The following is a 13,588-nucleotide window of genomic DNA, read 5'->3' on the forward strand; positions in this document are numbered from 1 at the left end:
TGTGACTGGAACGAATTGCAAAAATCGCTGAAGTTGGAGACTTTTATCTCCCTCACCAACTTCAAACATCTGCTATCTGAGCAGCTAACCGATCGCTGCAGCTGTACATAGTCTATCGGTAAATAGCCCACCCATTTTTACCTACCTCATCCCCATACTGTTTTTATTTATTTACTTTTCTGCTCTTTTGCACACCAATATCTCTACCTGTACATGACCATCTGATCATTTATCACTCCAGTGTTAATCTGCAAAATTGTAATTATTCGCCTACCTCCTCATGCCTTTTGCACACAATGTATATAGACTCCCCTTTTTTTCCCTACTGTGTTATTGACTTGTTAATTGTTTACTCCATGTGTAACTCTGTGCTGTCTGTTCACACTGCTATGCTTTATCTTGGCCAGGTCGCAGTTGCAAATGAGAACTTGTTCTCAACTAGCCTACCTGGTTAAATAAAGGTGAAATAAAATAAAAAATAAAAAAAGGTTTGTCATAACAAAGAGGTTGAATACTTATTGACTCAAGACATTTCAGCTTTTCATTTTTTCTTAATTAGTTAAAATCGCAAAAAACATCATTCCACTTTGACTGTGTGTGTGTGTGGGCCAGTAACAAATCGCAATTGAATCCATTTTAAATTCAGGCTGTAACACAACCAAATTTGTAAAAAGTAGAGGTGTATGAATACTTTCTGAAAGCACTCCATGTGCTCACCATGTCTGTCTCGGCATCTTGTCTCCAAGTCTGTCTGGCCTGGTGGTCTGTTGTGTCTCTGTCTGACTATCTTAATGAATCTGTCCATCTTTTTTCCAGGACCCAGCAGGGATCTTTGAGCTGGTGGAGGTGGTTGGCAATGGGACCTATGGACAGGTGTACAAGGTAAGACAAGACGTATGGATGGGGCTTGGATCAGCAATCCAGCGTAGTTGAGAGACACTGAACCACCGAGCCAATTTAAGCTTATATTGATGCTGTCTGAGTGTCTCCCCTTATCAAACCCTTGTTGTGGTAGTAAATCTGAGATTAGGCCAGATTAATGCAGCTGTGCTGGACCACGCTGAGGCTGTCAGTCTGAGGAGCCGAGAAGACTGGTAGTAGTAATAAGAAAATGGAGAGAACTGAAAAGTAGAGATGAAGAGAAAATGATGTGTTGGAACATACAGCATAATCACTCTCAAAACAGATTAAACCAGGGCAGAGTTCCTTTAACTATTAGAGAATTTTTGCTCAAAGTTAAGATGTATTTTTTAGAGCTGACATCTGCTGTGCTAGCCTTCAATTTCTTGTTTTGATTGATTGACCAGTTAAGACAGGGGTTCTCAAACTTTTTGGGGCCTGGAACCCCTTTTGTGATAGCAAATTAATAATTTACCCCCTCATAATCATAACACAACTCGAGTGAGATAAAAATAGCATACAACAAGTTCTACTATGACGTTGGCAGGGCATGACTGGACAAACCAAGTCTCGGCCCTTGGAAGGAACTTTTTTTAGCAACATTTTCGAAAATAGTATTTAGCCGTTTTCAAGCTCCCCCCTGCAAACATTTTTGGGGAATACAAGTATTAAGTAAAAAAAAAAAAAAAAAAAGTGTAATTGGTGGAGTACTGTGAATACCAATATCCCTATGAGCCTCCCAGGCCCATTGCCCACCCAGGGTTAAGAGCATACATTTTGATTAAAGGAGCTATATGTCATATTTTTGCATTTTAATTTCAGAAAATGTCCTTAATATACCTACAGTAATAGTGGAATGATGGTGTTTCACAATATTTCCCCCCCAAAAATGCTATTGGGTACACACATAATTGCATTCTAATGATGCATCCTTCTTATTGGTGTGTGTTTTCTAGCCCCAGTCAATTTGACAAAGAGACAGCCCATCTTTTGTTGACCAATAAGAAGGCTGCACCATTTTGTCTGTGCCCAAGAAGATTTTTTGTGGAAAAGAAAATCAGTCCACTATTACTGTAGATCTATTGAAGACATTTTCTGAAATTACAATGCAAAAATCTGACATAGTATCTTTAATATTATTATATTGTATTACAGCGTATATACTTATTCCATGGATCCCTTGGCCAAAATTAGTTTAATCTGTTAATTAGTTTAATCTGTTAGTAATATACATAAAAAAAAGCAATGAAAAAAAATATATATATTTATTTTGAGATCTGGCCGCGGACCTCCTGCAGTACCTCCGCAGACACCACTTTAAGAACCCCTGAGTTAAGATGATCAAGTCTACTCTGCATTTATTCAGGGGCGTCATGTTAAGACGGGCCAGCTGGCTGCCATCAAGGTAATGGACGTGACAGAGGAAGAAGAGGAAGAGATCAAAGCTGAGATCAACATGCTGAAGAAGTACAGCCATCACCGCAATATTGCCACCTACTACGGAGCTTTCGTCAAGAAGAGCCCACCTGGACATGATGACCATCTCTGGGTCAGTGTGATGGCTGTTGTCCCTGTCTGGTGGTATAATCTGAGGGAGAGCTTCATTATTTAATGGGCTGTCTCTGATATCCATGAATGGCTTAATGCACAGAAACAATATTATGATTACTACAGGCAGCATTTTTATTACAGTGAACATTGCAGTGTGTCTGTATATTTATGTGTGCTAAATTCCGTCCTGTCTGTATAGCTGGTGATGGAGTTCTGTGGGGCGGGCTCCGTGACAGACCTAGTGAAGAACACCAAGGGTAACTCTCTGAAGGAGGACTGGATCGCTTACATCTGCAGAGAAATCCTCAGGGTGAGAAACCACACTGCACCCAACCGTAGAACCATTACACAGCAGTCTTTAGGCCAAGCACCCGCGTAAATACCTACATTGGAAAAGCACCATTACAGACTCCCTCCAGAGGGCGTCGAACCCCTGACTGAACTCTGACCTCTCTTTGATACCCAGGGCCTCTCGCACCTCCACCAACACAAGGTCATCCACAGAGACATCAAGGGACAGAACGTGCTGCTGACGGAGAACGCGGAGGTCAAACTCGGTGAGAGGATGGATGCTAAACTTTTCATGTGTTTGCTCTGCTGCTTCCTGTGTGTTATCTACATGGTTTATATGTACAGTGTGTGGGCTTGTTGTGATGAATATGTAATCCTGAGCTCTATACTATCAATCCAGTTTGAGGAGTTAGTGAGGTAACTTTGGTCAACTCTGAGTTCAACTCAGGATAACCGGGACCACAAAATTGGCTCACCTTTTAGCCAGGTACATTTCTATGGCAATGAATCCTTCAGATGTAATCTGGTCCGCGGCAGGCTAACTCAGGGCTAACTACATTTATACTGAATGTAGTGTCTGAGCGGCGAGTTAAGGACAAATTAAATCAGATTCCCTCCCTCTCAGATTACGTCATCATCCCCTTCACCTGAACAGCTTCTACCCCCAAGCCATAAGACTGATACGTAGTTAGGTACAGTGGGGCAAAAAAGTATTTAGTCAGCCACCAATTGTGTAAGTTCTCCCACTTAAAAAGATGATAGGCCTGTAATTTTCATCATAAGTACACTTAAACTATGACAGACAAAATGAGAGAGAAAAAAATCCTGAAAATCACATTTTAGGATTTTTAAAGAATTTATTTGCAAATTATGGTGGAAAATAAGTATTTGGTCAATAACAAAAGTTTATCTCAATACTTTGTTATATACCCTTTGTTGGCAATGACAGAGGTCAAATGTTTTCTGTAAGTCTTCACAAGGTTTTCACACACTGCTGCTGGTATTTTGGCCCATTCCTCCATGCAGATCTCCTCTAGAGCAGTGATGTTTTGGGGCTGTTGCTGGGCAACATGGACTTTCAACTCCCTCCAAAGATTTTCTATGGGGTGGAGATCTGGAGACTGGCTAGGCCACTCCAGGACCTTGAAATGCTTCTTACGAAGCCACTCCTTTGTTGCCCGGGCGGTGTGTTTGGGATCATTGTCATGCTGAAAGACCCAGCCATGTTTCATCTTCAATGCCCTTGCTGATGGTAGGAGGTTTTCACTCAAAATCTCACGATACATGGCCCCATTCATTCTTTCCTTTACACGGATCAGTCATCCTGGTCCCTTTGCAGAAAAACAGCCCCAAAGCATGATGTTTCCACCCCCATGCTTCACAGTAGGTATGGTGTTCTTTGGATGCAACTCAGCATTCTTTGTCCTCCAAACACGGCGAGTTGAGTTTTTACCCAAAAATTATATTTTGGTTTCATCTGACCATATGAAATTCTCCCAATCGTCTTCTGGATCATCCAAATGCTCTCTAGCAAACTTCAGACGGGCCTGGACATGTACTGGCTTAAGCAGGGGGACACGTCTGGCACTGCAGGATTTGAGTCCCTGGCGGTGTAGTGTGTGTGGTAGGCTTTGTTACTTTGGTCCCAGCTCTCTGCAGGTCATTCACTAGGTCCCCCCGGTGTGGTTCTGGGATTTTTGCTCACCGTTCTTGTGATCATTTTGACCCCACGTGAGATCTTGCGTGGAGCCCCAGATCGAGGGAGATTATCAGTGGTCTTGTATGTCTTCCATTTCCTAATAATTGCTCCCACAGTTGATTTCTTCAAACCAAGCTGCTTACCTATTGCAGATTCAGTCTTCCCAGCCTGGTGCAGGTCTACAATTTTGTTTCTGGTGTCCTTTGACAGCTCTTTGGTCTTGGCCATAATGGAGTTTGGAGTGTGACTGTTTGAGGTTGTGGACAGCTGTCTTTTATACTGATAACAAGTTCAAACAGGTCCCATTAATGCAGGTAACGAGTGGAGGACAGAGGAGCCTCTTAAAGAAGCAGTTACAGGTCTGTGAGAGCCAGAAATCTTGCTTGTTTATAGGTGATCAATACTTATTTTCCACCATAATTTGCAAATAAATTCATTAAAAATCATATAATGTGATTTTCTGGATTTTTTGTCTTCTCATTTTGTCTGTCATAGTTGAAGTGTACCTATGATGAAAATTACAGGCCTCTCTCATATTTTTAAGTGGGAGAACTTGCACAATTGGTGGCTGACTAAATACTTTTTTGCCCCACTGTATATACTTACCAATAGCTACTCGCACAATCTACATTGACCCTTTTTGCACTCTTTTGACTCATCCAAAAGCTGTTGCAGTTTATCTATCCTATTGACTAGTCACTTTATACTCTTCTATATGTTCATGTCTACCTCAATAACCTTGTACCCCTGCACATTGACTTGGTACTGGTACCCTGTGTTTATGCCTTGTGTTATTATTTTTCTATTATTTCTCTTCTTCTCTCTGCATTGTTGGGAAGGGCCCGTAAGTAATTATTTCACTCTTAGTCTAGATATGTTGTTTACGAAGCATGTAATGAATACAATTTAATTACATTTTTATAAATTTGATTTTGATTTGAGGAACACAACTGATTAAATATTTTATTAATCAAACGTGTTTTTGTGTGTAGAGAAATACCTATCACATTGCACATTTAGTAATGACAAATGCACGTCACGCACAGAAACTTTTGTTTGACTTAATACAATTATTTTATCAATAGGAGTGGGGAACAAGGTGCTCATATATTGATAACCACATCAAAACACACCAAAGTAATAAAATAAGGATGCAATTTCTAAAAGTTTCTTTCACACGATAGCCTGCTGAATTTGCAAGATACATTTTCTTTAAATTTAAATGTGGCACTGACTCAATGAAGAGTTTGGCATTCAACTAGCCATGTGCGACATGCACACGCAGTTACAAGCCTGCTAGAGGCAGGCGGTCAAGCAATATCCACCGTTATAGTACGGATGAAGCCTGAGCTGGAATGGGAAGCTAACTGAAGCTGGCTAGCTTTAGAAAACCCTGAGTAGATCTAGCTTGCAGGGGGTTTACCCCTCTGCTCTTTGAGCCTGTAAGTTACCCTCCAGTGTGTGTTTACAGCAGCTTTCCTCAGTCTAAACATTGACTCACCCCCAGGCACTCTATGCATTTGTATTATTTATTTATCTACAACTTAACTAAATCAAGACTTGAAGCAAAGTCAAAAAATAGAATAGTTGCTAATATTCTACTACTAATACTGACTTCCGTCCTCTCCACTGTGGCCAGTGGACTTTGGGGTTAGTGCTCAGCTGGACAGGACTGTGGGGCGCAGGAACACCTTCATCGGTACGCCTTATTGGATGGCCCCTGAGGTCATCGCCTGTGACGAGAACCCTGACTCCACCTATGACTACAGGGTAATGACCCCTTTCCATCCTAACGTGTGTCTATGTTTGTGTTTGAGAGTGGCTACTAATTCTCACTGGTGTGTCCACAGAGTGATATCTGGTCCCTGGGGATCACAGCCATAGAGACGGCAGAGGGAGCTCCTCGTAAGTACAGTACAGTGAGCCCACACACACATCTGACTCCACTTTATTACCCTATTCATCTACAAACACACACACACACACACACACACACACACACACAGCCACGAAACAGCTTTATCTCCAGCTCTCAAGAACACATTCCGCATAACATAAACCTGCAGTAGAGAGATTGAATAATCTTCCTCCTGTCTCATTACTGGCCCGTAAATCAAGCCCCGTGTTTAAGAGGTGGCTCATTCACCACTGTGCTGCTCATGTAAGATACGAGGTGGGGGGGGCTATTGATCTGTGGCGCTAGATTGCCTACTCTATATCAAATCGCAAAGCACTACTACAAGCACATACAGTGCCTTCAGAAAGTATTTGTACCCCTTGACTTATTCCACATTTTGCGTTACAGACTGAATTCAAAATGTATCAAATATATTTATGTTCTCGCCCATCTACACACAATACCTCATAATGACAGTGAAAATGTTTTTGGAAATTTTAGCTAATTTATTGAAATGAAATGCAGATATCTAATTTACATCATTAGCTTCGGTGCATCCAATTTCCTTTTATCTTCCTTGAGATGTCACTACAACTTCATCCACCTGTGCCAATTCAATTGTTTGGACATGATTTAGAAAGAAACACACCTGTCTATATAAGGTCCTACAGTTGACAGTGCATGTCAGAGCAGAGACTATACCATATACCAAGTTCAAGAAACTGTCTGTAGATCTCAGAGAGAATTATGATGAGGCATATCTGGGGAAGGGTATAAAACCATTTCTAGAGTGCTGAAAATATCCAAGAGCACAGTTGTCTCCATCATTGGGAAATGGAAAAAATATGGTACTACCAACACTGCCTAGATAGAGCTGGCTGTCCAACCAAACTGAGCAACTGGACAAGAAGGAACTTTGTCAGGGGGGTGACCAAGAACCCAATAACCACTCTGACAGAACTACAGAGTTTTTGGGCTGAGATGGGAGAGCCTGCCAGAAGGACTCTCTACAGCATTTCACCAAGCTAGGCCCCACCCACTTGGGAGACTGGCCCACCCACTGGGGAGCAAGGCCCAGCTTTTCAGAATTTGTTTTTCCCCACAAAATGGCTTTATTACAGACATGAATACTTGTCATTTTCATCAGCTGTCTGGGTGGCTGGTCTCAGACGATCCCGCAGGTGAAGAAGCCTGATGTGGAGTTCCTGGGCTGACGTGGTACATGTAGTCTACGGTTGTGATGCCGGTTGGACGTAATACCAAAATCTCTAAAACAACGTTGGAGGCGGCTTATGGAAGAGAAATTAACATGACATTTTCTGGCAACAGCTCTGGTGGTCATTCCTGCAGTCAGCATGCCAATTGCATGCTCCCTCAACTTGAGACATCTGTGGCATTGGGTTGTGTGACAAAACTGCACATTTTAGAGTGGCCTTTTATTGCCCCCAGCACAAGGTACACCTGTGTAATGATCATGCTGTTTAATGAGCTTGATATGCCACATCAGTCAGGTGGATGGATTATCTTGGCAAAGGAGAAATGCTCACTATCTGGGATGTAAACTAATTTGTTCAGTATAATACATTTTGAATTCAGGATGTAAAACAACAAAATGTTGAATAATTCAAGGGGTATGAATACTTTCTAAAGGCACTGTATCACTGCACACTGCTCCCACTGTAGGCAGCTTTGAAGGGGGGGGGTGCCTAACTGAAGGAGGTCTCTTTCTCGGAAGCCTGGTGCTGTTGCTGTACCCACCTAGTATGCATGACATAGCCCATGGGTCGTTCAATGAAATTAGTGTTTTTTGTGTCCCTTTTGATATTTTAAGAGTGTGCACAAATATTTAATTTTAAAAGCCTGTGATATTAAATGAAGAGCCCTCTAATATGGACCACATGAAAATGAAGACTTGCTAAAATGAAGCATTTTGACATAACCCTTTGTGACTTCAAAGATGATTTTAACCCATTTCCGTTTCACCATCTTTGTAAAGCCCTAAGTTATGTTGCATTGACAAGGTCATTTCTGGCAATTATTATTTATTTACTGTTATTATTGGTTCCTTTTAAGGTCAAATAAAAAAAAATGGTACCCTCATTTTAAGGTCAACCCTGTTAAGTGAACTGACTGAATACATTTTAATATGGTGAAACTATTCCTTAAAAAATTATTTTTAAAAATCCAAACAGCATTTTAACATCTTATGCTCAAACCCTAGTGTAAAAGCAGGTGAGCTGGCTCTACTCTTTTTGGCCAAGTTCTGGTGTTTTGTGGTGGAAAACTGAGCATGTCAAGCATAACATGTCAGCCCTGTTATCCATAGCTAGACAGGCTAGAAATGTTTTCATTTTATTTATGAAGCTTGCATTCAATTTCCCCTCGCTGTTGCATACAAGCTTCCATTCCTCCTGTCTCAAGGGGATTTATGGCATTTTTTGTTTGTTTGTATTATCTTTTACCAGATCTAATGTGTTATTCTTCTACATTCATTTCACATTTCCACAAACTTCAAAGTGTTTCCTTTCAAATGGTATCAGGAATATGCATATCCTTGCTTCAGGTCCTGAGCTACAGGCAGATAGATTTGGGTATGTCATTTTAGTCAAATATTTTTTAAAAGGGTCCGATCCCTAAAAATAAATCCCTAACCCCGTTACTTTACTTGGCACTTACTATAGTAATTTAGTTTATTTAACCTCTTGAGATGGGAAAACAAATTGGTGTGGTGTGCCGTCATTAATTATGCAACATGGACTTACATTCTCACTAATACTGTGTTAGTTTCTACTGGTTACTGTGGGATACTACTGGCTAATTGTCGTTTTTCAAAACCTTACCAAACCACCCTGTGGTCTGACATGAGCAGACTAGTTTCACTAATTTGAACAAACCGACATACATTCTAGATGTGCAAAACAGGTGAAACGTGCCCCCTGTACAGGTGTCACATTTAAGTTCCCACAGATGCACATACAAAACATATACACCACAACCCTTATACATGTCGAGAGTAAGGAATGGCCAACTTAAACTGGTCTTGTAATCATCGTGTCGTCACAAGGTTCTGCAATAAAACCCACTGAATGCCTTGGGCAGTATCAGAAGTACTGCCAGTGTATGCATTCTAGAATGCATTTTATTGTTGAGCTGATAACCTAACCAGACAGGTTTTGCTAGCTACGCTGGGAAGACAAGGAGTAACAGTGTTGCTCAAACAAGACAATGGGGCAATAGGTGTGAGGGAACAAAGAAAGGATTAGGATTGGGATTAGGAAGACCACAGATGTTGACTGGGAGTAGCTAGGCTATTAGTGTCACAATTCTCTGCATAGAATTATGTGCTCCATTACAAGTGTATACGGTATAGTAATACACTACTGGTATTTATACTGGATAGTAATATACTACTGGTATTTAAATTCTGTTTTGATTTAAATGCTTGGTGGGTATAATACCAATCCATAATACCTTTTCCCCATACCTCTCGCTCTCCCCCCTCTCTCTCCACCTCCAGCTCTGTGTGATATGCACCCAATGAGAGCTCTGTTCCTCATCCCGAGGAACCCCCCTCCCAAACTCAAGTCCAAGAAGTGGTGAGTGTGCTGTTTACATTCTGCTGTTGTTTTTTCTGAAACGTCAGTTTTATTTTAGGACATAGCTATTGTGTCTTGACACCCCTCACTGCCCTCCATCCCTTCCTCTGCAGTGATTCCTTCCTTACCCTAGCCCTGCTGCGCTTTACGGAACTATTTACATCCAACACCAGCTGGCCATGGATTCCTTCCTTACCCTAGCCCTGCTGCGCTTTACGGAACTATTTACATCCAACACCAGCTGGCCATGGATTCCTTCCTTACCCTAGCCCTGCTGCGCTTTACGGAACTATTTACATCCAACACCAGCTGGCCATGGATTCCTTCCTTACCCTAGCCCTGCTGCGCTTTACGGAACTATTTACATCCAACACCAGCTGGCCATGGATTCCTTCCTTACCCTAGCCCTGCTGCGCTTTACGGAACTATTTACATCCAACACCAGCTGGCCATGGATTCCTTCCTTACCCTAGCCCTGCTGCGCTTTACGGAACTATTTACATCCAACACCAGCTGGCCATGGATTCCTTCCTTACCCTATAGACCTGCTGCGCTTTACGGAACTATTTACATCCAACACCAGCTGGCCATGGATTCCTTCCTTATGGATTCCTTCCTTACCCTAGCCCTGCTGCGCTTTACGGAACTATTTACATCCAACACCAGCTGGCCATGGATTCCTTCCTTACCCTAGCCCTGCTGCGCTTTACGGAACTATTTACAGCCAACACCAGCTGGCCATGGATTCCTTCCTTACCCTAGCCCTGCTGCGCTTTACGGAACTATTTACATCCAACACCAGCTGGCCATGGATTCCTTCCTTACTCTAGCCCTGCTGCGCTTTACGGAACTATTTACATCCAACACCAGCTGGCCATGGATTCCTTCCTTACCCTAGCCCTGCTGCGCTTTACGGAACTATTTACATCCAACACCAGCTGGCCATGGATTCCTTCCTTACCCTAGCCCTGCTGTGCTTTTCGGAACTATTTACATCCAACACCAGCTGGCCATGGATTCCTTCCTTACCCTAGCCCTGCTGCGCTTTACGGAACTATTTACATCCAACACCAGCTGGCCATGGATTCCTTCCTACCCTAGCCCTAGCCCTGCTGCGCTTTAGCCCTGCTGCGCTTCTACGGAACTATTTACATCCAACACCAGCTGGCCATGGATTCCTTCCTTACCCTAGCCCTGCTGCGCTTTACGGAACTATTTACATCCAACACCAGCTGGCCATGGATTCCTTCCTTACCCTAGCCCTGCTGCGCTTTACGGAACTATTTACATCCAACACCAGCTGGCCATGGATTCCTTCCTTACCCTAGCCCTGCTGCGCTTTACGGAACTATTTACATCCAACACCAGCTGGCCATGGATTCCTTTCATACACTGTACTTTCCACTGGACGTACAGTGATGTGAGAAATGTTATCACTCAGACTAAATCAACATTAGGGCTGTGGTGGTCATGACATTTTCTCAGTTGGTTATTGTCATGCAAAAGACTGCCAGTCTCACGGTAATTTACCGTTAATTAACATAAACACGTTTAGTATTTCCAGGCCTCAACACATACAAGCCGCTGATACGCGCCTTTGGAACATCTACATTAAAACGTAGTATAATGGTATAATATATCAATTGAATATACTCCAACACAATAAATCCATGATTTATTTTATTCACGTCTAAAGAAACATTATGATATGAGGAAAATGTATTTAAGAAGAACAGAATATGAGTTGGCCTACTGTAGGCGTATGTTATTTGGCAATGCTCCTGCTTTAGGCTTGTTCATTTAGCTGACAAGCTATTCTTATGTCCCGTGGCATTATATTATTTTATTTTTGAGTAAGAAGAATATAATTGAACTTAGCTGAATAAAGTAGAAAGGATATTTTTTACCATTTACAGAGCAAGTGCGCATATGAAGTGGCTATGTTGAGCATAAAAGTGATACTTTGAAACAAGTCCTAGATTTAGAGTGAATTGTCAACTTTAGTTGTGAATGATACAGACCTTTTAGAATACCTTAAAAATCAAAACATATATGGGCTGCATGATGCTACTATAGACTATTGATGGTTTGAGAAAGTAGCAAAAACAGCTTGCGCTCTCTGTTCCTTGCCTCATCAGTCAGTTAACATGACCTTCATGAATTCTGAAGCCTTTATGTGCTTATTTTGATTACATACATGCTTCAAAATTCACAAAAGGATCTCATAGAACTCTTCTAAGCCTGTGTTTACCACAGGCCTTATTTTTGGTGTTTATCCCCCCAAAAAACGATTCTTTCCCCATTTAATTCCCCCATAGCAATGGCTGAACGAACCAGAGGAAACTCATTTACGTTTTTTTAGGACTACAAACTGTGGAGCTCTATTAGTCCAGTAGTCACCAACCGGTCGATATCCAAGGCATTCCTAGTTGATCACCAAACGTTTCTGTACAAAGCCCAATGATAAAAGCCTTGCGTTCCCATGAAAATACCAGTGAAAGATCTACCTAAAGGAGCACTGTTGTACATTGCCACTTTAAATGAATGGACACGGACTGTCTTTCTGTCTCTATTTCACTCTCCCACGCACACAGACCTTTCCTGTTCTTCTTCTCTTTTTCTGAACACTCTTCTTGGGATAGTTTTCATTCCCAATTACATGTGACCTACAGGAGATACCAGGCCTCCTAAAAGTCCCACTCACACCAGCTGTCCCATCTCTGTCCACCAAACAGATGTTACTCATTATCCTCCTCTGCCTCACCTGACTCTGACACTCATTACCCCCCCCCCTTCAGGTCTAAGAAGTTTATAGATTTTATTGAGGGCTGCCTGGTGAAGACGTACACCAGCCGGCCGTCCACAGAGCAGCTCCTGAAGCACTCGTTCATCCGGGACCAGCCCACAGAGCGCCAAGTCCGCATCCAGCTCAAAGACCACATTGACCGCACACGCAAGAAGAGGGGAGAGAAGGGTGAGAGAGGGAAGGGCCGGCCTGAAACTGACTGAGGCCTCTGTAATTTGGGTTGAGCTATTTTGTGTTTTCCATATAATGGTTGTTGGAGACTGAGGGTGGGGTGTATTTTTGATTGGAGGGTGGGGGTGAGGTGTATTATGGTATGGATGGTGAGGTGTATTATGGTATGGAGGGTGAGGGTGGGTGGGTGTATTATGGTGTGGAGGGTGAGGGTGGGTATATTATGGTATTGAGGGTGAGGTGTATTATGGTATGGAGGGTGGGGTGTATTATGGTATGGAGGGTGGGGGAGTATGGAGGGGGGTGTATTATGGTATGGAGGGTGGGGTGTATTATGGTATGGAGGGTGGGGTGTATTATGGTATGGAGGGTGAGGTGTATTATGGTATGGAGGGTGGGGTGTATTATGGTATGGAGGGTGAGGTGTATTATGGTATGGGGGTAAGGGTGGGGTGTATTATGGTATGGGGGTAAGGGTGGGGTGTATTATGGTATGGAGGGTGGGGTGTATTATGGTATGGGGGTAAGGGTGGGGTGTATTATGGTGTGAGGGTGGGGTGCATTATGGTATAGAGGGTGAGGGTGGGATGTATTATGGTTTGGAGGGTGAGGGTGGGATGTATTATGGTATGGAGGGTGAGGGTGGGATGTATTATGGTATGGAGGGTGAGGGTGGG

General features: G+C 42.5%; 1 protein-coding gene across 4 annotated transcripts in view; it reads left to right on the forward strand.

The window, feature by feature from the left end:
• The window catches only part of LOC115135835 (misshapen-like kinase 1), a 67,022-nt gene that overhangs the window by 13,009 nt on the left and 40,425 nt on the right, over window positions 1-13,588 (forward strand). For all 4 annotated transcript variants that reach the window (XM_029670959.2, XM_065023680.1, XM_029670963.2 and 1 more), the window contains exons 2-9: window positions 817-882; window positions 2,267-2,449; window positions 2,651-2,761; window positions 2,918-3,008; window positions 6,081-6,211; window positions 6,292-6,346; window positions 9,856-9,934; window positions 12,733-12,908. In XM_029670959.2, coding sequence (XP_029526819.1) covers window positions 817-882; window positions 2,267-2,449; window positions 2,651-2,761; window positions 2,918-3,008; window positions 6,081-6,211; window positions 6,292-6,346; window positions 9,856-9,934; window positions 12,733-12,908 — 892 coding nt within the window. The remainder of the gene's footprint in view (window positions 1-816; window positions 883-2,266; window positions 2,450-2,650; window positions 2,762-2,917; window positions 3,009-6,080; window positions 6,212-6,291; window positions 6,347-9,855; window positions 9,935-12,732; window positions 12,909-13,588) is intronic.

This window comes from Oncorhynchus nerka, linkage group LG10 (genome assembly GCF_034236695.1).
Source record: "Oncorhynchus nerka isolate Pitt River linkage group LG10, Oner_Uvic_2.0, whole genome shotgun sequence".
NCBI lineage: Eukaryota > Metazoa > Chordata > Actinopteri > Salmoniformes > Salmonidae > Oncorhynchus > Oncorhynchus nerka.